The sequence below is a fragment of the Oncorhynchus kisutch genome, linkage group LG15, assembly GCF_002021735.2.
Source record: "Oncorhynchus kisutch isolate 150728-3 linkage group LG15, Okis_V2, whole genome shotgun sequence".
In the NCBI taxonomy this organism is placed as follows: domain Eukaryota; kingdom Metazoa; phylum Chordata; class Actinopteri; order Salmoniformes; family Salmonidae; genus Oncorhynchus; species Oncorhynchus kisutch.
Window position 1 is genome coordinate 64750653 of NC_034188.2, and position 27136 is coordinate 64777788.

The 27136-nt window shown below is 45.0% G+C and overlaps 1 protein-coding gene across 1 annotated transcript in view; it reads right to left on the bottom strand.

Annotated features, from left to right (window-relative positions):
• dnhd1 (dynein heavy chain domain 1) overlaps positions 1–27136 on the bottom strand; it is a 46796-nt gene that overhangs the window by 3469 nt on the left and 16191 nt on the right. The window contains exons 20-36 of the mRNA XM_031791428.1: positions 23784–27099; positions 23504–23633; positions 23215–23407; positions 21871–22153; positions 19768–21601; positions 16831–17069; positions 16405–16594; positions 16014–16116; positions 12541–12690; positions 12118–12309; positions 11658–11908; positions 6981–7245; positions 6375–6801; positions 2294–2404; positions 1745–1921; positions 1366–1544; positions 113–1150 (exon numbers count right to left, since the gene is read on the bottom strand). Of these exons, the coding sequence (XP_031647288.1) occupies positions 113–1150; positions 1366–1544; positions 1745–1921; positions 2294–2404; positions 6375–6801; positions 6981–7245; positions 11658–11908; positions 12118–12309; positions 12541–12690; positions 16014–16116; positions 16405–16594; positions 16831–17069; positions 19768–21601; positions 21871–22153; positions 23215–23407; positions 23504–23633; positions 23784–27099 (9078 nt within the window). The remainder of the gene's footprint in view (positions 1–112; positions 1151–1365; positions 1545–1744; positions 1922–2293; positions 2405–6374; positions 6802–6980; positions 7246–11657; positions 11909–12117; positions 12310–12540; positions 12691–16013; positions 16117–16404; positions 16595–16830; positions 17070–19767; positions 21602–21870; positions 22154–23214; positions 23408–23503; positions 23634–23783; positions 27100–27136) is intronic.

Sequence of the window (27136 nt, forward strand, 5' to 3'; positions counted from 1 at the left end):
AACAGTCATTTAGAAGATTATTACACAAAACTGGAATGCTGGATATAATGGCAATCTGATTTAAATTGAACACAAAAGGTATGTTTGTGTGTAAGTAAGACATAAGCATTACCCCTCTTTTGTCTGTTTGGTACTGGGACACTTGTTTCAGCCAGTGAAGTGGTTGGATGCTAGCCCAACCATCTCTGCTTGGGCCTGGGAGTGTGACTATGACTGGCCCATTGTGTTTGTTCAGGAAGCGGGAGAGGGCCTCTGGGGAGCCGGTGTGAGGGGCCCCAGCTACCGCTGACCGCACGGGCTGGCCCAGATGACAGGCAGCCAGGTCCTCAGCCACAGCAGCCAGGCAGTGGGGCAGCATGGTCTTCCAGAGGAGAGCCCTCTGCAGAGTGGACAGGTGGGAGTGAGAGCGACAGGGGACAGGCCCCACCACTGTGGAGGAGGGGAAGCGCAGGTACTCCTGCCACTGGCTGGGAGAGGTGGCCAGGGATGAGAGCAGCCCTGTGAAGGCTGGGATGTTGTGTAGCCGGAGGACCTCTGTGTGGGTGTGAGGAGGCACCCAGCTGGGGAGCACATGATGCTGAGATGGAGAGGTAGATGGTGGAGGTGAGGTTGGTGTGGAAGCATCTACTGGGAGGTCCATATCTCCTAGGCCCCTGAGGAATGCCAACCGCTCCACCTCCGAGCAGTCCTCATTGTGCAGAAACAGAGCCACAGACACCAGGAGCCTCAGGAGCGTTGCATGGCTCTGGAACAGGCAGGGCCGGTACTGGGCCAACAGGTGAGATACCATCCTGTGTGTGATCTCTGCCATGACCGCCCCTGTCACTACCTCTCCACTAAAGGTAACATCAGGTCGGCCCTTCAGGACTAACGTCCCCCTCACAGCGAACAGGAAGTTCCTCAGGGGGAACAAGTAGAAGGGGGAGAGGCGTGCCACCTCCTGCAGGGCCTGGTAGAGGGCTGTGGCCAGCCCTGCCACTCTGTGGAAGTCAGCCAGGAGGGGCTTGTGGCGCTCCAGCTCCAGGCTCAGCTCCATAATCTCAGCCTGCAGCTTCTGGGAGGCTGTCTGACAGGCTGACACCCGGGGGAGGAACTCAGGGTCCTGCAGCAGAGGGGTGAAGGACTGGAGGATGTACTCCATTAGAGAGACCTGGGAGGGAATAAAGGGAATAAATCCTTTGCTATAAACCCATATTGTGATTCCCAAATGGCACCCTATTCCTTATAGTGTACAGGACTCTGGTTAAAAGTTGTGCACTATATAGGGAATAGGGTGTCATTTGGGATGCACGATATAGTATAGCACAGAGTAATATACTATATTCTAAAGCCAGAGAAATATAGGTCTCATTCTTATTGGGTCACCTCTTCCTGGCACAGTTTGTCTTGCAGTGCCTTCTTGTCGGTGTTGACGAGACAGTGCTGAACCCACAGCTCCAGACACTCGGACTGCACCAGCTCTGTCAACATGAGCTCCTGCACCTCAGTGGAGCTCAGAGAGAGGTCAATGACATACACCTCAGACAGGATAGACGGGTGGATCTCTGTGGGGACACAATGGAGAATTAATGTAGTAACCTAGTACTTTCATTGGGTCCTGTCCAGGGAGGTGGTGTACTTGTACATCAAGCTGCCTCACGCTATAGAAACAGGATATAGGCTCCTGCCCTATAGGCCGTTCTGGCTCAGACTACTACTTTCATGAGCAGAAAGAAAAGTATGTACTGGTATATATATTTCCTACCATTGAGTATGAGTCTGACTGGTAGTGGAGTGCTGAGGAACAGGCAAAACTCTGGATGGGCTGTCTGAACAGGTCGTCTCAGACCAGGAGAATGGCTCCCTGCCGGCCGCATCAACACCTCCAGGAACTCTGGGCTGGGGACTGCTCGCTCCACGTGGGTAACCAACACCCTCAATCCTGCGTGGAAACAAAATGATAGCCTTAGTCTGTCTGTTCCATAATTTCACTCATGTCATGTTGACTGTGACAAATGTTGTTTGCAAGAGCACACACAGCTAATATATGCCATTTTATCCAAAGCGAATTACAGTTATGCTTGCATATATTTTACGTATGGTTGGCCCCAAGAATCGAACCCACAACCTTGGCGGTGCAAGCACCATGCTCTACCAACTGAACCATACTGGACCACATCTGGGACCACCAGGCTCACAACATGATGTGAGTGAGGGACAAAGAGTAAAGCCCCTCAAGGAAAGGAACCAGTATCAGTCTCACAAACATCAAAATGTTCCTCCAGCACAATATGTACTAACTCCATTCGCTCACCTTTCTCTGAACCCTGCCGGACTTTGTCCAGTAGGTCTGGGTCATCAGCACTGACCACAAGCTCATACTCTCCCTCCCTCTGAGCTGTGGTGTCATCACCTGGAAGATGCCCTGATGGGGAAGCAACATACACAATCAGCATTTCTCAAACACAAAAGGGACAAATCAGTTTTTGTTTGACCTTAACTGTGACGTTTCCCCTAGGTCAGTGGTTCCCAAACGTTTTATAGTCCCGTACCCCTTCTAACATTCAACCTACAGCTGCGGACCCCCTCTAGCACCATGGTCAGCGCATTCACAAATGTTGTTTTTTGCCATCATTGTAAGCCTGCCACACACACTATACAATACATTTATTAAACATAACAATGAGTGTGTGTTGTCGTCACAACCCGGCTCGTGGAAAGTGACAAAGAGATCTTATAGGACCAGGGCACAAATAATAATATAATCAATAATTTTGCTCATTATTTAACCATCTTACATATAAATCCTTGTTTGTTCATCAACAATTGTAAATAACTCACCACAGGTTAATGAGAACGGTGTGATTGAAAGGATGCACATAACTGCAATGTTGGGTTGTAATGGAGAGTCTCAGTCTTAAATAATTGTCCACAATTGGCCAAGAATCCACTCTCACATAGGTACGTGGTTGCAAAAGGCATCAGTGTCTTAACAGCACGATTTGCAAAGGCAGGATACTCTGACTGCAGCCCAATCCAGAAATCTGGCAGTGGCTTTTGATTAAATGTAATTTTCACAGAACCGCTTGTTGTAATTTCGATGAGGCTCTCTTGTTCAGATATCGGTAAGTGGACTGGAGGCAGGGCATGAAAGGGATAATGAATCCAGTTGTTTGTGTCATCCGTTTCGGGAAAGTACCTGCGTTATTACGCACCCAACTCACTCAGGTGCTTCGCTATATCACATTTAACATTGTAGATAAAGCTTGTTAATTTGCACACAAAAAAAAATCATACAATGATGGAAAGACCTGTGTGTTGTTAATGCAGAGAAGAGCTCCAACTTCTTAATCATAGCCACAATTGTGTCACGCACATTGAATATAGTTGTGGAGAGTCCCTGTAATACTAGATTCAGATCATTAAGGCGAGAAAAAAACATATCCCAGATAGGCCAGTTGTGTGAGAATCTCGTCATCATGCAAGTGGTCAGACAAGTCAAAATTATGGTCAGTAAAAGAAAACTTTAAGCTTGTCTCTCAATTAAAAAATACGTGTCAACACTTTGCCCAGCGCACTTCTGTATGTTGTAAAAGCGTTATATGGTCGCTGCCCATATTGCATAGTGTAGGAAATACGAGAGTTCAGGGGCATTGCTTTAACAAAGTTAACCATTTTCACTAGTGTCCAAAGTCTTTCAAACGGTCAGGCATTCCCTTGGCAGCAAGAGCTTCTCGGTGGATGCTGCAGTGTGCCCAAGTGATGTTGGGAGCAACTGCTTGCACACGTGTTACCACTCCACTATGTCTCCCTGTCATGGTTTTTGCGCCATCAGTACAGATACCAACACATCTTGACCACCAAAGTCCATTTGATGTCACAAAGCTCAAATCAAATCCAATTTTATTTGTCACATACACATGGTTAGCAGATGTTAATGCGAGTGTAGCGAAATGCTTGTGCTTCTAGTTCCGACAATGCAGTAATAACCAACAAGTAATCTAACTAACAATTCCAAAACTACTGTCTTATACACACAAGTGTAAGGGGAAAAAGAATATGTACATAAAGATATATGAATGAGTGATGGTACAGAGCGGCATAGGCAAGATGCAGTAGATGGTATCGAGTACAGTATATACATATGTGATGAGTATGTAAACAAAGTGGCATAGTTAAAGTGGATAGTGATACATGTATTACATAAAGATGCAGTAGATGATATAGAGTACAGTATATACGTATACATATGAGATGAATAATGTAGGGTATGTAAACATTATATTAGGTAGCATTGTTTAAAGTGGCTAGTGATATATTTTACATAATGTCCAGTACTTTAAAAAAGATCCTCTCCTGTTGTACTGGTTTGCAGGAGGTCTTCCTTAAATTGACCTCCCATAAACATAATGGACATATACCAGGAGCTGTGCCAGGCCCACCACGTCTGTTGACTCATCCAACTGTAACGCATAGAATTTACTGGCTTGGATGCGAAGCAGTTGTTTCAAAACATCTCTTGCCATGTCACTGATGCGTCATGAAACAGTGTTGTTTGATGAAGGCATTGTCTGTATAGTGTTTTTGGTCTTTTCCCCCAGCATTGTCACAGCCATAACAGCTGCAGCAGGAAGATTTAAGTCCTCCACAATTGTATGGGGCTTGCTTTGTCCAAGCCACTCGGTAGCAAAGACGCTTCTAGCCCCTTCTTATTAATGGTATCTGTTGCTTTTATACATGTCTTGCTACTCAAAAGTCGTCTTAATTCTCGCTCCAAAAAAATCCTGTGGCTTATTTTTAAATGGGCATGTTTTGTTTCTAAATGTCTGCGCAAGAGTGAATGTTTCGTCGACTTGTGAGATAGTACTTTTGCACATATAACACACTGTGGATAAAGAAAGGCACTACTCTCAATATAAGTGAACCCCAAATCAATGTAGTTCTCATCATATTTGCGCCTCTTCGATGGTCCAACTGTTCGGTGCTTTCCGGGTAAGGGGGCAGTAGCTCTTCGGCTGCATCAGATTCACAACTGTGTCCATGCTAGCTAAGTTAACAACACATGTAGAATTACTGATGCTAGCATTGAATGTGCTCGTGGAAGCAGAACAACTTGTGTCGTCAACAGATGCAGGTGTAGTACTGCTGGTAGTAGAGCTGGTATCTGTCTCTATGGACGCGGGCCTTACTTTTTCTAACCATTCATCCATTTTCGAGCAAACGGAATGAGCAGCAGCTACTTCCGGCTACATACGGGCCAGTAATGGAATTCCCGCGAAACAGTGTTGCCAACTCCTCAGTAAGTAAAGTAGATATTGGCTGTCCTAAAAGTCGCTAAATGACTGCATCACCTAATTTTCATAATTGGCCATGTGCACGTAATTGTGACGGGCGCTGTAGGAGAGAGGAATAACTTCTTCGGAGAGACAAAAGGTGAGTAAAAACACCCTTAAATATATGTTTAGAACCTCAAATTAACTTTCTTCTGTCGATTTTTTTATTTTTTTTATGTCACAATTCCAACCCTTTATCCCGGCTTGGGACCGGCTAAAGTGACCCAAAAGAGACACGCGGAGTTACTTAGTTAAACATTTTAGTTAAAAGTTACTTAGTTAAACATTTTTTTTTTACTTTCACATCCCGCCCTATGTATGCCAGGGCGGGATCAGCCAGCAGCGGCTTCCCGCATGCGCGATTCATTTGCACTCTGGACGCGGAGGGGTTAACATCTCCTCCTGCAGCTGGGAGGGACTGCTGCGCGAGGATGGGCCGTCTGAGTGCTTTGGGACGGGAGTGGGGCCCACGGTAGCACCCGCTGCTCGTTGAGAAGAGTAAGAACGATACGTGCATTCACATCAGTCTCCAATAACACCAGAAAAAGCAGCTAGATTTGTCGCGAGTCGCTTTTTGGAAAATGTGTAGCTAGAGGGTTCTGAATACTCGCTAAATATAGCGGCGAAGTTGGCAACACTGGCCGCGAGCGAGTAACGGTTAATGTTATTGGATGTTAATTATTTGATTAGGCTACCTGTATTTGACATTGTTGTGTTATATCGCTGAACACAATGGTTTCATTTTATTTTTTTGGCAGTGAAACGAAGCTACTCGGAGAGGAAAAAACCTCACCCAAATGTATAGATAGCCCCGTTGGAAAATATAAATGGACTGTTTGAAAATGTGAATTAAAAAAAAAAGTATTTTTTTTATGTGAATCACAATTTTATATTTTGCATATCCCCAATGGAATTTAGTTTTTTTTTCTTCCAGTTTGGGAATACCTGCCCTAGGTAAAGATCTAGGATCAGCTTCCTCTCCCTCAATCCTAACATTAACCATTAGTGAGGAAAACACAAAACCTACTTAAGATCAGCTCCTAGGGGCTCCTAGTTGCTCACCTGTCAGCAGCATGGCCTGGGCACTCATCTCATGTTGCTGAGCGTCTGCCAGCAGGGGCCAGTGTTGAGCCCAGGGGCCTCTGTATCCCCACAGCAGCAGCTTGAGCACCAGCCTGGGAGGCACCCCGAGCACCTGGCGATGGTCCACCCCTACAGCCCTAGCCAGGGCCATCTGCAGCTCTGCTCCCATAGGGATGGGGACATGGAGAGGGGCCTCAAGGGGCCCAGGGGCTACGGAGGCAGGGTTAGGGAGTAGAGAGGTCCTAGGGTCCTCAGGGTTGATGTTAATGTGTCCAGACAGACACAGCTCTCTCCACTTCCCCAATAGTACCATCCGTACATCTGGCAAAAATGGACCCAGGTAGGTGATTGTGGCAGCCAGGAGCAGAGCGTCCCCTGATATGGTCTGGTTATTCATTTCTGTCTCCTACAGAAGAGGAGTGGAGCATGTTATGGTTCTTTATTCTCTAGAATAAAAACAAAATTGCATTAGTTAAGAAATAAATACAAAAATAAAAAATATGATTAAAATGTAAATAAATTACTGTAGGTAAAATATAGCAGTAAGAGTTGTAATGTAACTATTCCCAATATAGTGCACTACTTTTGACCAGGGCCCAAGTAGTGCACTATATAGGGAATAGGGTTCCATTTGGGACATATCCATTGGTATGTATGAGTGTTACTTCCCTTTGCTGCAGCAGTCCAGTCAGTGATGTGACACTGGACCTGCTGTACTGCAGCAGCAGCCTTTCTTTCCAGGGTCTCAGCCTTACGCAGCTGGGTGGTCAGCTCTTCCAGGTCCATTCTGAGGAACTGCTGCTGTCTCTCCATGTCCTCCAGCTGCTCCCGGGCCTCCTCCTCCTGCAGCCTGGTGTAGTATCGCAATACCTAGATGTTTGTTATTTATTAAAGGCCACCTACTCCCATGCTTACAATCTTCAAACTTTCCTACTTCTTATATCTAGTTTGACGATGGGAAGGTAAAGACAACGCAATAATTCTATATGGAAGTGTTAGAAAATACACAAATTCATGGGACCAGCGCCATTGCTGGATTCTACAGGATTAGCATTGAAAACATGATCAGTGGAAGGGATATCCAGTAATTAAGTGGCTGCAGATACTTTTAAAAACGTCTAAATGACTAATGACAGTAAAGCAGTTATGGCATTTGTCTGTTGAGTACCTTGCTGAAATTCACTACGATTGTGTTTATTTTTCACTTTGATGGCAAACTTTGTGCTGCTATCACTGACTCCCAGTCATTCCGAATGAGGAAGTTTAGTCCCTTGTTGAATAGTGGCACTAAGAGTTATGGTATATTTGAATGCTCTTGTCTTAACTGGCATATTTTTTACCTAGTCCTTTATACAGTGCATTTGGAAAGTATTCAGACCCCTTGACCTTTTCCACATTTTGTTGCATTACAGCCTTATTCTAAAATTGATTAAATTATTTTTCCCAATCTACACACAATACCCCATAATGACAAAGCAAAAACAAGTTTAGATATTTTTGTAAATGTATAAAAAAAATAACACACTGAAATCACATTTACATAAGTAATCAGACCTTTCACTCAGTACTTTGTTGAGGCACCTTTGGCAGCGATTCAAGCATCGAGTCTTCTTGGGTATGAGGCTACAAACTTGGCACACCCTTATTTGGGGAGTTTCTCCCATTCTTCTCTGCAGATCCTCTCAAGCTCTGTCAGGTCAGATGGGGAGGTTTGCCGCATAGCTATTTTCAGGTCTCTTCAGAGATGTTCTATCGGGTTAGAGTCCAGGCTATTGTTAGGCCACTCAAGGACATTGAGACTTGTCCTGAAGCCACTCCTGCCCTGTCTGGCTGTGTGTTTAGGGTTGTTGTCCTGTTGGAAGGTGATCCTTCGTCCTAGTCTGAGGTCATGAGAACTCTGGAGCAGGTTTTCATCAAGGATCTCTCTGTACTTTGCTCCATTAATCTTTCCCTCGATCCTGACTAGTCTTCCAGTCCCTGCCGCTGGAAAAACATCCCCACAGCATGATACTGCCACCACCATGCTTCACTGTAGGGATGGTGCCAGGTTTCCTCCAGACATGACGCTTGGCATTCAGGCCAAAGAGTTCAATCTTTGTTTCATCAGACCAGAGAATCTTGTTTCTCATGGTCTGAGATTCTTTAGGTGCCTTATGGCAAACTCTAAGTGGGCTGTCATGTGCTTATTACTGAGGGGTAGCTTCTGTCTGGCCACTCTATCATAAAAGCCTGATTGGTGGAGTGCTGCAGAGATGGTTGTCCTTCTGGAAGATTCTCCGATCTCCACAGAAGAATTCTGGAGCTTGGTCAGAGTGACCATCGGGTTCTTGGTCAGGCCCTTCTCCGATTGCTCAGTTTGGCCGAGCGGACAGCTCTAGGAAGAGTCTTGGTTGTTCCAAACTCTCTTACATTTAAGAATGATGGAGGCCTCTGTCTTCTTGGGGACCTTCAATGCTGCAGACATTTTTTGGTACCGTTACCCAGATCTGTGCCCCGACACAGTCCTGTCTCGGAGCTCTACGAACAATGGCTTGGTTTTTGCTCTGACTTGCACTGTGAACTGTGGGACCTTTATATAGACAGCTGTGTGCCTTTCCAATCAATTGAATTTATCACAGGTAGACTCCAATAAAGTTGTAGAAACATCTCAAGGATGATCAATGGAAACAGGATGCACCTGAGCTCAATTGAGTCTCATAGCAGAGTCTGAATACTTATGTAAATAAGGTAATTCTGTTTTTTATAAAATTGCCAACATTTCTAAAATCCTGTTTTTGCTTTGTCATTATGGGGTATTGTGTGTAGGATTTAATAATGTTTTATCCATTTTAGAATAAGGCTGTAACGTAACAAAATGTGGAACAATAAAAAAAAGTTAGTGGGTCTCCATCACTCTCCTTCTTGGTCAAATAGCCCTTACACAGCCTTGGATCACTGTCCTGTTGAAAAACAAATGATAGTCCCAATAAGCACAAACCAGATGGGATGGCGTATCGCTGCAGAATGTTGTGGTACCCATGCTTGTTAAGTGTGCCTTGAATTCCAAATAAATCACTGACAGTGTCAACAGAAAAGCACCCCTACACCACACATCCAGAGATCATCCATTCACCTACGGCGCGTCTCACAAAGACACGGCGGTTGGAACCAAAAATAAAACATTTGGACTCATCAGACCAAAGGACAGATTTCCACAAGTCTAATGTCCATTGCTCATGTTTCTTGGCCAAAGCAATTATCTTCTTCTTATTGGTGTGATTTGGTTTATTTGCAGCAATTTGACCATGAAGACCATGATTCACGCAGTCTCCTCTGAGCAGTTGATGTTGAGATGTGTCTGTTACTTGAACTCTGAAGCATTTATTTGGGCTGCAATTTCTGAGGCTGGTAACTCTAATGAACTTATCGTCTGCAGCAGAGGTAACTCTGGGTCTTCCTTTCTTGTGATGGTCCTCATGAGAGCCAGTTTCATCATAGCGCTTGATGGTTTTTGCGATTGCACAGGATTAACTGACTTCCATGTCTTGATGTAATGATGGGCTGTCGATCCTCTGTGCTTATTTGAGCTGTTCTTGTCATAATATGGACTTGGTCTTTTACCAAATAGGGCTATCTTCTGTATACCACCCCTACCTTGTCACAACACAACTGATTGGCTCAAACGCATTAAGAAGGAAAGAAATTCCACAAATTAACTTTTAACAAGGCACACCTTGAAATGAATTGAAATGCACTCCAGGTGACTTCCTCATGAAGCTGGTTGAGAGAAGCCAAGAATGTGCAATGCTGTCATCAAGGCAAAGGGTGCCTACTTTGAAGAATCTCAAATACATTTTGATTTGTTTAACACTGTTTTTGGTTAGTACATGATTCCATATGTGTTATTTCAGAGTTGTGATGTCTACACTATTATTCTACAATGTAGAAAATAGTAAAAATAAAGAAAAACCCTTGAATGAGTAGGTAAACCAAGTTAACAAACAGATCACCGACCATTTCAAATCCTACCGTACCTTCTCCGCTATGCAATCTGGTTTCCGAGCTGGTCATGTGTGCACCTCAGCCACGCTCAAGGTCCTAAACGATATCATAACCGCCATCAATAAAAGACAATACCGGGCAGTCGTCTTCATCGACCTGGCCAAGGCTTTCAACTCTGTGTATCACCGCATCTGTGTATGCTAGCATCTCTACTCTGGACGGTTCTGACTTAGAATATGTGGACAACTACAAATACCTAGGTGTCTGGTTAGACTAAACTCTCCTTCCAGACACATATTAAGCATCTCCAATTCAAAATTAAATATAGAATCGTCTTCCTATTTCACAACAAAGCCTCCTTCACTCATGCTGCCAAACATACCCTCGTAAAACTGACTATCCTACCGATCCGTGACTTCAGTGATGTCATTTACAAAATAGCCTCCAACTCTACTCCGCAAACTGGATGTAGTCTATCACAGTGTCATCCGTTTTGTCAACAGAGCCCCATATACTACCCACCACTCTCGTTGGCTGGCCCTCGCTACATATTTGTCGCCAAACGCACTGTCTTCAGGTTATCAAAAAGTCTTTGCTAGGCAAAGCCCTGCCTTATCTTAGCTCATTGGTCACCATAGCAGCACCCACTCGTAGCACGCACTCCAGCAGGTATATTTCACTGGTCCTCCCGGAAGCCAACTCCTCCTTTGGCTGCCTTTCCTTCAAGTTCTCTGCTGCCAATGACTGGAACGAATTTCAAAAATCACTGAAGCTGGAGTCTTATCTCCCTCACTAACTTTAAGCATCAGCTGTCAGAGCAGCTTACCGATCATTGCACCTGTACACAGCCCATCTGTAAATAGCCCACCCAACTCCCTCATCCCCATATTGCTATTTATTCTTTTGCTCTTTTGCACCACAGTATCTCTACTTGCACATTCATCTTCTCCACATCTATCACTCCAGTGATAATGCTAAATTGTAATTATTTTGCCACTATTTATTGCCTTACCTCCCTAATCTTACTACATTTGCACACACTGTATAAAGATTTTTCTACTGTGTTATTGACTGTATGTTTGTTCATCCCATGTGTAACTCTGTTTGTGTCGCACTGCTTTGCTTTATCTTGGCCAGGTCACAGTTGTAAATGAGAACTTGTTCTCAACTGGCCTACCTGGTTAATTAAAGGTGACAAAAAAGGTATCCAAACTTTTGACTGGTACTGTATATCACACACACGCTACTGTCCTTCAACCAAATTACAACAGGACTTCACACCTGGCCACACGCAGCCGGGCACGGCTCTCCGCCATGCGCACTTCCAGCTGTTTCTTCCGGGCCTCCTGGGGGGCCATGTGGCGCTGGACACAAGCATACTGGTACACTGCCCTCACCCAGCGGCACAGGGACTCACACGCCCGGCTCACACCTCGCACAGACTCTGGTAAGAATGCTCGTTGCGGCACTATCTGGCCCAACTGACGGAACAGGTCGTCGCTCAACATGGAGCGGTCAAAGAACTCCAACTCCTAAGAAAAAACAGACAAGACATCTATTATCTTATGATAGGAGATAATCCTTGAACTTTGATGTAGGTCACTGCAAACTCGCTGTGCATATTACAAAGAGTATCCCTTCAAAATAAAAATAAAAAGGATAGGTAAGTTCGTAACTTTCTTAATTCCTCTTATATATTCTACCAATAGAAAATGATGCCTCATCCCGTTTGACCCCTGACCTGGAAGAAGTTGGACTGTCCCAGCAGCTGTTTGCTGCTCTCCCAGTTGCGTGGGCGGTTGAATAACAGGCATATGGCATCCATAACGATTATCACTCCGTCTGGGGGAAATCTGTAGCGTCGCACCTCAACCAGGTCTGACGTGCTCAGAGACTGAAGAGCATCAAGTGCAGTCTGGTACAGAGGACTCACCTAGGTAGGTCCAAGGAAACATAACATACAGTATTAGGAACATAAGACAAACATCAAAATGTCCCCCTTTTCCCTACATAGTCCACTATTTTTGATCAGGTCCCTGGTCAAAAGTAGTGCACTATACAGGGAATAGGCAGGCGTAGTGTGCTAATGTGATAAGTACGATGATTGCAGAGAGGAGACTGGAACCATATAGATTGAGAGGCTGATATTATCTATGAGTAGGACCTCCTTGAAGGCGTCCTCTGCCTGCTGTTGGGCCTGATGAGTCTGTTCCTCCAGGTGAGATAGTCTGTTCTCCTCCAGTAGACAGTGCTGCCGGGCACGCTCACACAGCGTTCGCTCTGTGTCTGTCACACGCTGCAGCGGGTACAAGCACTGGAACACAAACAAACAGGCAAACCCATTGATAGGGTGCCATTTGGGAGGTTTCCCATATTTCTAATGTAGTGCACTACTTTTGACCCGGTCCATAGGGCTCTGGTCAAAAGTAGCGCACCATGAAGGAATAAGGATGCCATTTGGGACACAGATATTTGATTTTCAAAGGTACAGTACAGATCATGTTGAACACTGAAGAGAAGCAACACATACAGTCGTGGCCAAAAGTTTTGAGAATGACACAAATATTAATTTTCACAAAGTCTGCTGCCTCAGTTTGTATGATGGCAATTTGCATATACTCCAGAATGTTATGAAGAGTGATCAGATGAATTGCAATTAATTGCAAAGTCCCTCTTTGCCATGCAAATGAACTGAATCCCCCAAAAAACAATTTCAGCCCTGCCACAAAAGGACCAGCGGCTTCACCAGTACAGAGCTTGCTCAGGAATGGCAGCAGGCAGGTGTGCGCGAACACTTTTGGAGGATGGCCTGGTGTCAAGGGCAGCAAAGAAGCCACTTCTCTCCAGGAAAAACTTCAGGGACAGACTGATATTCTGCTAAAGGTACAGGGATTGGACTGCTGAGGACTGGGGTAAAGTCATTTTCTCTGATGAATCCCCTTTCCAATTGATTGGGGCATCTGGAAAAAAGCTTGTCCGGAGAAGACAAGGTGAGTGCTACCATCAGTCCTGTGTCATGCCAACAGGAAAAAAATCCTGAGACCATTCATGTGTGGGGTTGCTTCTCAGCGAGGGGAGTAGGCTCACTCACAATTTTGCCGAAGAACACAGCCATGAATAAAGAATGGTACCAACACATCCTCTGACAGCAACTTCTCCCAACCATCCAGGAAGTTTGGTGACAAACAATGACTTTTCCAGCATGATGGAGCACTTTGCCATAAGGCAAAAGTGATAACTAAGTGGCTCGGGGAACAAAACATCGATATTTTGGGTCCATGGCCAGGAAACTCCCCAGACCTTAATCCCATTGAGAACTTGTGGTCAATCCTCAAGAGGCGGGTGGACAAACAAAAACCCACAAATTCTGACAAACTTCAAGCATTGATTATGCAAGAATGGGCTGCCATCAGTCAGGATGTGGCCCAGAAGTTAATTGACAGCATGCCAGGGCAGATTGCAGAGGTCTTGGAAAAAGAAGGGTCAACGCAGAAAATATTGCATCAACTTCATGTAATTGTCAATAAGAGCCTTTGACACTTATGAAATGATTATATTTCAGTATTCCATAGTAACATCTGCCAAAAATATCTAAAGATACTGAAGCAGCAAACTTTGAAAATGAATATTTGTCATTCTTAACTTTTGGCCACGACTGTACAGTAATAGTCAAAGGTTTGGACACCTACTCATTCAAGGGTTTTTCTTTATTTTGACTATTTTCTACATTGTAGAATAATAGTTTAGACATCAAAACTATGAAATAACACATGGAATCATGTAGTAACTAAAGTGTTAAACAAATCAAAATATATTTTAGATTTTTCAAAGTAGCTACCCTTTGCCTTGACAGCTTTGCACACTCTTGGCATTCGCTCAACCAGCTTCACCTGGAATGCATTTCCAACCGTCTTGAAGGAGTTCCCATAAATGCTGAGCCCTTTTGGCTGCTTTTCATTCACTCTGCGGTCCAACTAATCCCAAACCATCTCAATTGGGTTGAGGTCGGGTGATTGTGGAGGCCAGGTCATCTGATGCAGCACTCCATCACTCTCCTTGGTCAAATAGCCCTTATACAGCCTGGAGGTGTACTGGGTCATTGTCCTGTTGAAAAACAAATGAGTCCCCTGCTCTGACATGCACTGTCAATTGTGGGACCCTATATAGACAGCTTTGTGCTTTTCCAAATCATGTCCAATCAAATGAATTCACCACAGGTAAACTACAATAAAGTTGTAGAAACATCTCAAGGATGATCAATGGAAACAAGATGCACTTGGTCAATTTCGAGTCTCATAGCAATGAGTCTGAATACTTATGTAAGTAAGGTATCTGTTTTTAATTTTTTATAAATTTGCAAACATAAAAATAAAATAAAAATAGCTTTGTCATTATGGGGTATTGTGTGTAGATTGCTGAGGATTTACATTTTTTAAATCAATTTTAGAATAAGGCTGTAACGTAACAAAATTTGGAAAAAGTTAAGTCAGTGGGTCTCCATCACTCTCCTTCTTAGTCAAATAGCCATTACACAGCCTGGAGGTGTGTTGGGTGTTGGTGAAAAACAAATGATAGTCCCACTAAGCGCAAACCAGATAGGATGGCATATCGCTGCAGAATGTTGTGGTAGTCATGCTGGTTAAGTGTGCCTTGAATTCTAAATAAATCTGAGTGTCAACAGAAAAGCACCGTCACACCTCCACCTTCAATGGTTCACAGTGGGAACCACACATGCAGAGACAATCCATAAAAATTTGGACTCATCAGACCAAAGGAAAGATTTCCACCGGTCTAATGTCCATTGCTCGTGTTTCTTGGCCAAAGCAAGTCTCTTCTTCTTATTGGTGTCCTTGAGTAGTGGTTTCATGCAGCAATTCGCCCATGAAGGCCTGATTCACGCAGTCTACTCTGAACAGTTGATGTTGAGATGTGTCTGTTACTTGAACTCTGTAAAACATTTATTTTGGCTGCAATCTGAGGCTAGTAACTCTAATGAACTTATCCTCTGCAGCAGAGGTAACTCTGGGTCTTCCTTTCCTGTGTCGGTCCTCATGAGAGCCAGTTTCATCATAGTGCTTGATGGTTTTTGCGACTGCACTTGAAGAAACTTGACCTTCATGTCTTGAAGTAATGATGGACTGTCGTTTCTCTTTGCTTATTTGAGCTGATCTTGCCATAATATGGACTTGGTCTTTTACCAAATAGGGCTATCTTCTATATACCCCCATTACCTTGTCACAACACAACCGATTGGCTCAAACGCATTCAGGAAAGAAATTCAAAAAATGTACTTTTTAACAAGACACACCTGTTAATTGAAATGCATTCCAGGTGACTACCTCATGAAGCTGGTTGAAATAATGCCAAGAGTGTGCAAAGCTGTCATCAAGGTGGCTACTTTGAAGAATCACAAATATAAAATATATTTGATTTGTTTAACACTTTTCTTTGGTGACTACATGATTCCATATGTGTTATTTCATAGTTTTGATGTCTTCACTATTATTGTAAAATGTAGAAAATAGTAAAAATAAAGAAAAACTTTAATGAATAGGTTTGTCCAAACATTTGACTGGTACTGTAACTCAGTGCTCTCCTTAGAGCCAGACATGTACGTTAGTTTTTCCAGTTGGTTACCTTTTGTGTTTCTGCAATCTTCCTCTTCAGTCTGACAACTTCCTGGCTGTTCTGCTCAGCTGTGTCTGTCATGTCTTTCACACGGGCCAAGATTGTTGACACTCTGAGGTAGCAAGATGGATACATGTAAGTTTGACACATTTTGACAGCTCATTTTCTACAACACAAAATAGAACTAAACATTACTGTTACGGGCTTTACAGTCTTAGACAAACCAATTTTCCAGGTATTTGTGTCTGATTGTTAACAGATACAAAGGAAGTCCCTGGTTGTGTACTGAATGGCACCCTATTCCATATATAGTGCACTAATATGTGAGCTCTGGTCAAAAGTTGTGTAGTATGTAGGGAATAGGGTGCCATTTGGCACACAAGCCATACGTCCTCCTCACCTGTTAGCCTGGCCCCGGCCCTGTTCACAGAGGTGGCTGCAGAGGTGGAAGAAGTGAGCGATCAGCTCCAAAAATGTCTGGGGGCTGAAAGGCTGGAGGTCCGGGTGGAGGATGGAGGCATATTTACAGGCAGACTGGTGGATCCCTGCCATGGCCTCAGAAATACTGCCCACTAAGACATCTCTGTCCACTACGGAAGGTACATAACAGCAACATTAGATAAATGTATAAATTCTTTATTAATTTGTGTTAACAGAGACATGATGTAAATGTTATGTTGGAAATACATCATGGATCATTCTCAAATGGCATCCTATTCCCACCATTGGGCTCTGGTCAAAAATAGTGCACTATGAACCCTGATCAAAAGTAGTGCACTATATAGGGAATAGGATGACATTTGGGACAAACTCAAGATAAACCAACCTTTGCTTTCTGTGTCGGGTATCTGCAAGCTCTCTCTGAGGCGACAAAAGGCTGCCTCAACAAGGGACTGGGTGGACCAAGGCTGGTATACCTCCACACAGCAGCAGAGGCTGAGAGCCTTGGTCATGTGCGCCACTGCCAGGGTTACTGAGGCGTTCTCAGGAAGCATCTCACTGGTGTCTGGGGAGAAGGGCAGCAGCAGGAACACATGCACATTCCTCTGGGTCTGTCTGAAATACCTGCATCAAAAATCACAATGGTCTTTCAAATAATGACATTTAAGAAAGGGAATCTCATATTACACACATTAAAAAATGTCACATTTTAGTAGATATGTGCATCTTTCCTTACAAGCACGATTCGATACGCATCTAGATACATGGGCTCCGATACAATACTTTTAGTTTGAAACGATTCAGTGCGATTCGATTTGATTAGTGGTACAAATCGGTGCGATTCTGTTCGATATTATTCAATATTACTAACAAGTGTTGCATGAACATTCATTTTCCATTCTAAATTAATATTTGATACTGATGGAGCTCAGGGGTCGGATTCACAAAACATTACTTACGAAAAAACTTAAGGTTTTGTGAATCCGGCCCCAGGAGTTGAGCTGGATCTGTCTGAGCTGACTCCTCTGAGCTAAAGTGCCCTGTGTGTGTGTGTTTGTTTAACTATACTTGTGGGGACCACAAATACACCCCCATTTTTTTTTTTTTTTAAATAAAAGGTTCGGTTTAGGGAAAATTGGATTTTGAATGGGAATCAATTGTGTCCCCACAAGATTAGTATAGTATTAGTAAAAAAGTTATATTAAAAAAACATTAGTGAACTGGCGACTCGCAATGTTTTAATCTTTTTTTCTTACTGATGCATGCTTCATCTGGATCGGTTTGGGCTACTCATTAAAGGGCTTTTCTTTATTTGTACTATTGTCTACATTATAGAATAATAGTGAAGACATCAAAACTATGAAATAACACATATGGAATCATGTGGTAAGAGAAAAAAGTGTGAAACAAAATATATTTTATATTCAAAGATAGCTTTGCACACGCTTGGTATTCTCTCAACCAGCTTCATGAGGTAGTCACCTGGAATGCATTTCAATTAACAGGTGTGCCTCGTTGAAAGTTCCTTTGTGAAATTTCTTTCCTTCTTAATACGTTTGAGCCAATCAGTTGTGTTGTGAAGAGGTGGGCAAGAACAGCTCAAATAAGCAAAGACAAACGACAGTCCATCACTACTTTAAGACATGAAGGTCAGTCAATTCGGGAAAATTTCTTCAAGTGCAGTCGCAAAAACCATCAAGCACTATGATGAAACTGGCTCTCATGAGGACCACCACAGGAATGGAAGACCCAGAGTTACCATTGCTGCAGAGAATAAGTTCATTAGAGTTACCAGCCTCAGGAATGGCAGCCAAAATAAATGCTTCAGAGTTCAAGTAACAGACATCTCAACATCAACTGTTCAGAGGAGACTGTGTGAATCAGGCCTTCAGAATTTCTGCAAAGAACCCACTACTAAAGGACACCAATAAGAAGAGACTTGCTTGTGCCAAGAAACATGAACAATGGACATTAGACCGGTAGAAATGTGTCCTTTGGTCTGGAGTTTTTGGTTCCAAACGCTGTGTATTTTTGAGACGTGATGTTGGTGAATGGATGATCTATGCATGTGTATTTCTCACCGTAAAGCATAGAGGAGGAGGTGTTATGGTGTGGCGGTGCTTTGCTGGTGACACTGATTTATTTAGAATTCAAGACACACTTAACCACCATGGCTACCACAACATTCTGCTGCAAAACGCCATCCCATCTCGTTTGGGCTTACACGGAACCCAAACCACCAAGCATGTGCCATCGTGCATAAATGTATTTTGTCCCCCTACAACAAACACGATCACGAAACGCAGGTTAAAATATCAAAACAAACTCTGAAATAATGACATTAATTTGGGGACAGGTCGAAAAGCATTAAACATGTATGGCAATTTAGCTAGTTAGCTTGCTGTTGCTAGCTAATTTGTCCTGGGATATAAACATTGAGTTGTTATTTTACCTGAAATGCACAAGGTCCTCTACTCTGACAATTAATCCACACATAAAACAGCCAACCAAATCATTTCTAGTCATCTTTCCTCCTTCCAGGCTTTTTCATCTTTGAACTTATATGGTGATCGCATCTAAACTTTCATAGTATTACCACGACAACCGGCAAAAGTCTTTCAATCACCCACGTGGGTATAACCAATGAGGAGATGGCATGTGGGTACCTGCTTCTATAAACCAATGAGAAGATGGGAGAGGCAGGACTTTCAGCGCGATCTACGTCAGAAATAGAAAGGAGTTCTATTTTAGCCCTTGGCATCGCAGACGCTCGTTGGCGTGCACGCAATAATTGAATAACATGGATTTCTAATTTTATTTTGCGATGCTCGCGCATGCGACGTGTCTGGTCTGGTCAGCATGTGAGTCTAACTATCATTTGTTTTCCAACAGGACAATGGCCCAACACACCTCCAGGCTGTGTAAGGGCTTTTGACCAAGAAGGAGAGTGATGGAGTGCTGCATCAGATGACCTGGCCTCCACAATCCCCCGACCTCAACCCAATTGAGATGGTTTGGGATGAGTCGGACCGCAGAGTGAAGGAAAAGCAGCCAACAAGTGCTTAGCATATGTGGGAACTCCTTCAAGACTGTTGGAAAAGCATTCCAGGTGAAGCTGGTTGAGAGAATGCCAAGAGTGTGCAAAGCTGTCATCAAGGCAAAGGGTGGCTAATTGAAGAATCTCAAATATAAAATACATTTAGATTTGTTTAACACTTTTTTGGTTACTACATGATTCCATATGTGGTATTTCATAGTTGTGATGGCTTCACTATTAGTAGTGTATACAGAAAGTAATTTGTAGAAACACCTATTTTCTTACTTCTCAAGGGCCTGGTCATCTCGTAGGCGATTGCGTGAGTTCTTGATGAGAGCGTTGATTCTCAGCACCAGATTCTTCAGCTCCTCGTCAGAGTAGAGCCCTGGGAAGGTCCCGTCAGCCATCACCACTATCAGTTCATCTCTGGCAGCTTGACTGGTCTCCTCGTGGACAAGTATCACCACATTGCCACCGTGCACGCCTGCCTGGCCACCTGCCTCCCGCAGCATTTCACGCAACTGACTCTCATTCCCAGGATGCACCTCTATCAACTGATAGCCAGTGAGATAGGCAGCTAAACGCACTGTGGTCTTTCGGCCTGTGCCTCTCACAGCCCCAAACAGAGCCCCATGCCCGCCAGGTATGAGCAGAGCCCTGAGGACGTGCACCAGCTGACATACCCTCTGCCTGTGCACAGTGTAACTAGAGGTGCTCCTGTAGTTATCATCAAACTCCTCTTCTTCCTCCTCCCCTTTGCTTTTGACTGTGAAAGCCAGCTGCTGAACTAGTAACCCCAGGTCTCTTTCCAGGTAGGCAGAGTTGCGTTTGAAATTGTGCTGCTGAGACATGGAAGGGAGCGGCTCCAATAGCTCTACACTAAAGACAACATGTTGAATAGTCGTCTCCATGTCCTGCAGGAGTTGTAAAGGCACAAGGGGCCTGGCTGGGCTGGGCTCAGTCTGTGGGGTCTGTTCACACAGCTTATGGCTCCTCTTCCAGTCTGACTGATTGACTGGTTTAGGTCCTTTTGGAGGAGAGGGATCCAGTGCTTGATGTGAGCTTGATATGAGCTGTGTCGGTTGAAAAAGAGAGACATCTTTCTTGAGGGGTTTCTTCACATGCTTTTTCTTGTCATTTTCTTGTTTTTGGGGGTAGATCTCACCAAATAAATCATCCTCACTACTGCCCCATGAGCTGGAGTCTGAGCTGCTCACCCTGTCAGAACACTCTGCTTGCTCCTCCTGTTCTGTATGTGTTTCAGCCTTAATAGGTAATGGGGACTTGGCAGGCTGATTTGGAGTGGATGGTCGCTGATGGCTTGTCTTCTGGTAGTCTGTTGGTGTAGGAGGGGGTATATGTGTGCTAGGCCTAGTTGATGCAGCACATGGGGTGTCCTCTGCTCTTGCAGTCTGGGGTTTAACTGTCATCCTGCTGCTGTAGTGTCTCTCTGACACCTTGGCTATCAGTGACACCAGCGCTTGGCCCTCATCCTCTGAGCACAGCCGGTCTCCAAATGTGCGCAGACACTCATGCATCCACAGACGAGCTATGTTGAGCATGTTGGCTGCAGGGCCCAGTGTGGCTGGAGCAAAGCAAGGAAGGGCAGAGGAAGAGTGAAGAACCCTGAGGCTAATCTTCTTCTGGAGTGATTGTCTGTTGGAGTTGCGCGGTGCCCATAAGCATATGCCATGAAACACCTTCTGCAGGTCATGCATGGAGAAGAGGAAGTGTGGCCTGTGGACGTTGGGTTGGAACTGCTCACACACGGCATAATACAGGTCTAAGGTTGCAGTGATGATACATCGTGCCATATCCATGTACCTGGGCATGCATGGGAACTCTTTGAGCCAGTTCTGTAGCTGTGGAGAGTGGATGGAGAATAAAACATCTACAGACAAGCTGGGCAGCACCAAGATGGAGAAGTGACGGGAGAGGCGGGAGGAGATCCGATTGCAATCTGACTGGTTGCCCACTCCTGATGTGCGGCAGGTACCCAAGTAGCTGATAGCTCCGGAACTAAACAGCTTGAAATGATAACCATCTGAAGTTAGAACGCCGCCCCGAGAAATGCACTGCCGCAGTGTTTCCAGAGCCATGGACGTCTTTCCAAAAGCATCTACAGTAAAGAGAAGAGCAGAGTTTGGGTTACCATTAGATTTATCTTTGATAATGAAAAATATCCACAAAAACAAATCTTCAAAAATCCTAAAAAGAATATGGGCCCCGGGTAAAAAGTAGCAAAGGTAGAGCACGGTATAGGGAGTAGGATTCCATTTGGGATGCAAACTAGATTTATCTTTAAATTCAATTCATTTAGAAAAATATTCACAAATATATTAAAATAAAAAAAACTCATTCACAAACGCAGGGTTCCTACTAACTCACCACAGGGAGCTTCATGGAGGTCATCCACAAACAGGAGCAGTCCAGGCTGTTTGATCATAGTACCCATGGTTCCTAGCCGGGTCTTCTGGCAGCCCATGCTCTCCAGCACGTTGCGCAGGTCAGTGGATCTCAGGCGTGGGCTGGCAGGCAGGCGGATGTGTGCCCTGTCCTGACTTAATAGAGAATGACACAGCATGGTCTTCCCTGAGCCTGCCTCTCCCACCAGCATCGCTGGCTGTTTGGCCTCCAACATCAGGTCCAGCAGGTAGGCATATTTCTCATACTGAGTGAATAAGGACAGCATGGATGTATGTGAAAATAGACAGTGTGATATGAATACAATCAGGGAATGGAACCGGTTAAGGGAATAGAACCAACAACTGGAAAATAATGACATTTTTCGAGGAACAGAATCAAAACCGGGAACGAAAGTGATCTATACTGTTCTGGAACAGAAGCGTTATTTTAAAAGCATGGGAACCGGTTAATTACGTTATTTTACGTTCCAGGGATTTATTTTCCATTCACACAAAAAAACACAACAAAGTGCAAAGCCTTTACTCTTATTCCAGTGTCTGCCTGCCTGCCAGATTAAAATTTTAGCCACTGTGTGTGCGTGTAGGCTATCTGCCCCTCCCCTTCCGAAGTGTAGTCTACTAGCCTACTACTGACATTACAAGCTTGATACAGAAATTAGGATGAGAGATGCTTTTTCAATGCTATTAAAGGACACTATAGTTATCAGGTTTCACATTGGATTTATTAACTACAAAAAGGTAAGATGTGTTATTATTTAAATTCTGGTGGTGCTCTGCACACACAAGCTTGTTAGCTAGCTAGCTAGTTTTGGTCCAACGTTAAACCAACTCTCTGAAGTTCAAAGACATTAAAAGTTCCTTCATAGAAGCTGGTCCTCCGTAGGCATAATTCTGTGGGCCTAATTCAGATAATGCATGTCATAGCAACGAGATGCCCAGAGCGTTCAAAGCAAGCAGCTTCCTCCACCCTCTCTTGCTTTCTCCTCACCGGCAAAATTTAAATTGCATCTCGCGCCCTATACTTGTCTAATGAATGCATGCAAATAGCTACAGCTTTTGCCCACACCATTGCAAGCTGTTCTATCCGATGTGATTGGTGAAGTCATTTAATGTTGAGTTAAATGTAAAAAAAAATATTTCTGTGGTTTAAGGTTTAAAAAGGAACAGAAAGAAAGTGGAACATAATGAGAAAAAAATGCTTCTGTTCAGAACGAAACAATTACAAAATAATTTTGGTTCCAACCTCTAGATACAATAAAATCAGTAAAACCACACATTTGGACAGTTGGAAGATTGGGGGGCTAACCTGGGGGACAGTTGTGTAGACCATCTGTGGGCTCTTGCTCCTGGAACAGTTGATGGGGTTGCTAGTGTCTCCCATCATCCCCTCACTCAGGTTAAAAAAGTGTTCAAAGACCGTCCCCTCAGAGGGAACCTCCACTCTGTACCGGCTCTCAAATAGTGCCTCACGAGCTAGCAGGTCAAACTGGGGCCAGTGTCTGAAATATAGAAATCATATTTTGTATTATCAAGTCCTGTACAGTTGTGAGATTATAAGACTTGACTGAAAATAAAACAGAATAACAGTGTCTGACCTGGGATGCAGGTGTCCGCCAAAGCCCCAGATATAAGCCACTAGAAAGAGGTTCCTGGCTTGAATCTCTTGCTGAGTTGAAGGGATCAGGGCATCTGTGCATGTCGGGTGAGCTCCAACTGGGTTCATTTCTTACAGCATTAGGAGAGAGGCAACTATCTGTTAATATGTGACTAAATTAAACTAAGAAATCATAATATGAACATGCACTGTACAGTTTATAGTTATTTGTACTCTGATAATTTATATTCATGAACATAGTATGCTGCTATTTACAACACCTCTTTTGTCTGTCATCCTTGGTGTAGCTTTTAACCCCCGTCCTTTCCCAAACTGCTCCAGGAGGGCATGTAGAATCCTAATGAATGAATTCACTTCTTGCAGTCCATAAGTGATGCCTTTACTGAATTTACTGGATCCATCTCCCTCGCTGTGCATGACAGGTGTGAGGGCCTTGTGCCTAATGAAAGTGAGTGTGCTGGAGAAAATGTCCTCAGCCAAACGGTTCCACATCTTCAGGGTCCCCTGATCCAGACTGTGCTCTCTGTAGAGAGCATCCATTTCGACCTTCCACACAGCCTTCCACAGGTCCTTCCCAGAGAGATACACCAGGTTGCAGCGGGTCACTGCAGAAGGGGCTGCATCTCCCAGGTCTGTGACCTCTGCCAATAGTTTCAGCTCCTTGTGGGATGGCCGAACCTTCTCTCCTGAGGAGAGGCACAGGAAGGGATCCTCAGGATTGCAGAGGGTGCTGAAGGAGTCCAACCAACCAGGCTGCCCCAACGGCTCTCCATCCATCACCAGCCACTTCCCCTTCCTCGTCTGACCCCCCGTCTTCTTCTTTTTAGAGGTGGTGGTGGCTGACAAGTCATGCTGCTCTGAGCCTCTCAGTACTTTTGTGAAAGCACCATCCCACCAGGACCCCTGCTGTTCATAGCAGCCCCCAAAGAGCTCCTCGTGGGACAAAGCATTGGGGAATAAGACCACAGTGTCAACAGAGCTCCAGTTTGAAGTAGAGGACTGGTAATCAGTTTCCATACCATCTCCTTCACAGGTGAGATCCTCATCAAATTCGGCCTCCTCTGCCCTAGCTGCCAGTCTACGCAGTGCTCCGGCCAGGGCACGGTAGCAGGTTGTCTTTCCACTCCCAGCAGGGCCAACCAGAAGAACTGCTCTGGAGAGCTTCATAGCCTGATAGAGGGTGAGTGCATTGCGCAGCACTTTGGTATCAGCATGGAACCCCGTTTGTTGCAGCTCCTCTGTAACTGCTGTCTTCAGGATGTTCTGTTCCCCTTCCTCCTCAATGTACTGTTGGAGAATAGGGTGGGAGCGCGCCACTGGAAAGATCTCTTCAAATATGGTGCGGAACTGTGAGGCTTTCTTCTGCTCAAAGATAGCCGATAGTAGGATTGACAAAACACTGTTGACAACAGCCTGCTCCTCCAACACAGCTTGCATGAGGGCAGCAGACTGGTTGGCACTCTTGTAGTGGGTAGACTGGGGACATTTGTCTCCTCCATCTGTCTCAGGGGGGTTGAGGATCCCATCCAGAGGAAGCCTAGGAGCGTCAGGTTCCTCCCTCAACACTTTCTCCATATGCACATCCAGCCGGCTGTTGCTGCGGAGATGTGTCCCAGAGGCAGCAATGACGTTTCTGAGAAGAACCATCCAGGATGTCTGCTCACCACTGACAGAATCAGGGAGACAGAGGGAGTCTTTGGCCAGGCTAAAAAGGGAGATCAGCCGTCGACTTATAGACACAGCATCTGAGAAGCCCAGGGAGACTAGCATGACCTCTGTGATGATCCTGTAGTCAGGGTGGGCCAACGAAATTGGCCTGGTCGCCACTCGCAGATTCTCTGGGACCTCTGTTGTGTATCCTCGTGATGAAATGATTACACAGCCATAGCTCAGTTTGGCAAATATGTTTTCCCCAGAAAAAGATATCTGGCACTCAAGCTCATTAGACTTCCTGCACTCTTTCCAAATGTCGCCATGGCTGTCTCTTGGTGAAACTGTACCATCTCCGTCTGGGTTGGAGAAACTGGATAAAGGCTTGGTATGGGTCTCAAAGCCTTTCTGCTGAGTATTTCTCTGCAGGATGGACAGGGATTGGTGAATGTCTGAAAGATGCTGCCCTAGTTGGGAAAGCACTCCCTGGGTCATCAGGTCTACACAGTCCAGGACCAGCCAGGCCCCGGTCTGAAGGGCACCAAACAGCATCTGCTGGACGACAGAGGGACTCGTATTGACACAACACTGTAAGGAGATGACCTGACGTCCCAGTGCTCTTCCTAACTGAACCACAGTCTTCCTCTTTCCAGACATGCAAGGTCCACTTACAAAGCCACACCTGTAGCTGGTCAGAGCCAAGAGGATACCCAGTATTGCTCTATCTGTGGAGGGGGTGTTTACTAATATCCAATGCTCTGGGCCAAGGTATTCGTAACCATAGGGCAGCTGGGTGCCCAAGATTTCAACATAGCACAAATCATGGTGTCCCTCTTGTGTTGTTGACTCATTCTGAGTGTCTGTAATCAAATGGTACTTCATCAAACTCTGCCACTCAAAAGACGACTCGAGGTCACACTTTACCTCCATGAGCCTAGATAACTGTTGCGAGTGGTTCATGGTGAGTAACACCAGAGCATGCAGCACTGTCACCATGCGCTGGGTGGTCATTGATTTGTCAATATCACCCGTGATGCCGTCTTGTATGGCTTGGCACAAGCTCTGGAGTTTGGAAGCATTTTGTGCCTTGATGCGGGACCACTTGACCGGAGCTGAGGCCTTGTAAGCCGTCCGAACTTCACTGCACCATAAAGCCTCTTCAGTCACTAACAGGCATTGCAGTGGGTAGTCAGAGAGTATACTCCACATAGAAGGCAAATCGTTCACTCCTTTTGCTTCTTTACCCTCTTCCTTTCTGAGGGAGCTTGATGGGCTGGTGTAGCGAAACGGGTCATGTGACAGGGAGTCCCCAACTTTCTTCTCCCATTCCGGGTCCGGTTCCAACAGCTCGAACTGGTGTCGTGCCACAGCACACTGCTTCATGAGCTGCTTCATGGCCTGTTGAAGCTGCAGCTCCAGGAGACATAGCCACACCAGGGGGTTGAGGTTTGGCTCCAGGGGGCAGAGGAAGGGCACGTGCTCCCTGACACTACCATACACCCCTCGTACACACATCTGGGTGTCAGAGAGATCTAAGCCACTGCTCAGATCTGTCACATCAGAGGGCATGTCAGTTTTGCTGTCCACCTCCAGCCAGCGTACCCCTCGGAAACACTTACGCACCAGAGGGAGTAGAGCGGAGGGCGTGGGGTGCAGAGAGAGGAGTTTGATGACCTCCCCATCGCTCAGGAAGCAGAGGCGAGGGAACTCCCTGCGGGGAGAGCCCAGGAGGTACAGCAGCTGGTTAGAGATACCCTCCATGGTGGACAGACCCTCTATGAGGAGAACACGGAGGCTGTGTCCATGGAAGCAGCAAGTCAACTCTGTTGTCTTCCTGAGCCGCACTATGTTCAGCACATGGGGGTCCCTTAGTGTAGTTTGGATAATCTCCTTGAAAGTCTTATCCACAGGAAGGAACCTGTTCAACTGTGGTCAAAGACCAAGACAACATTATCATTTAGTT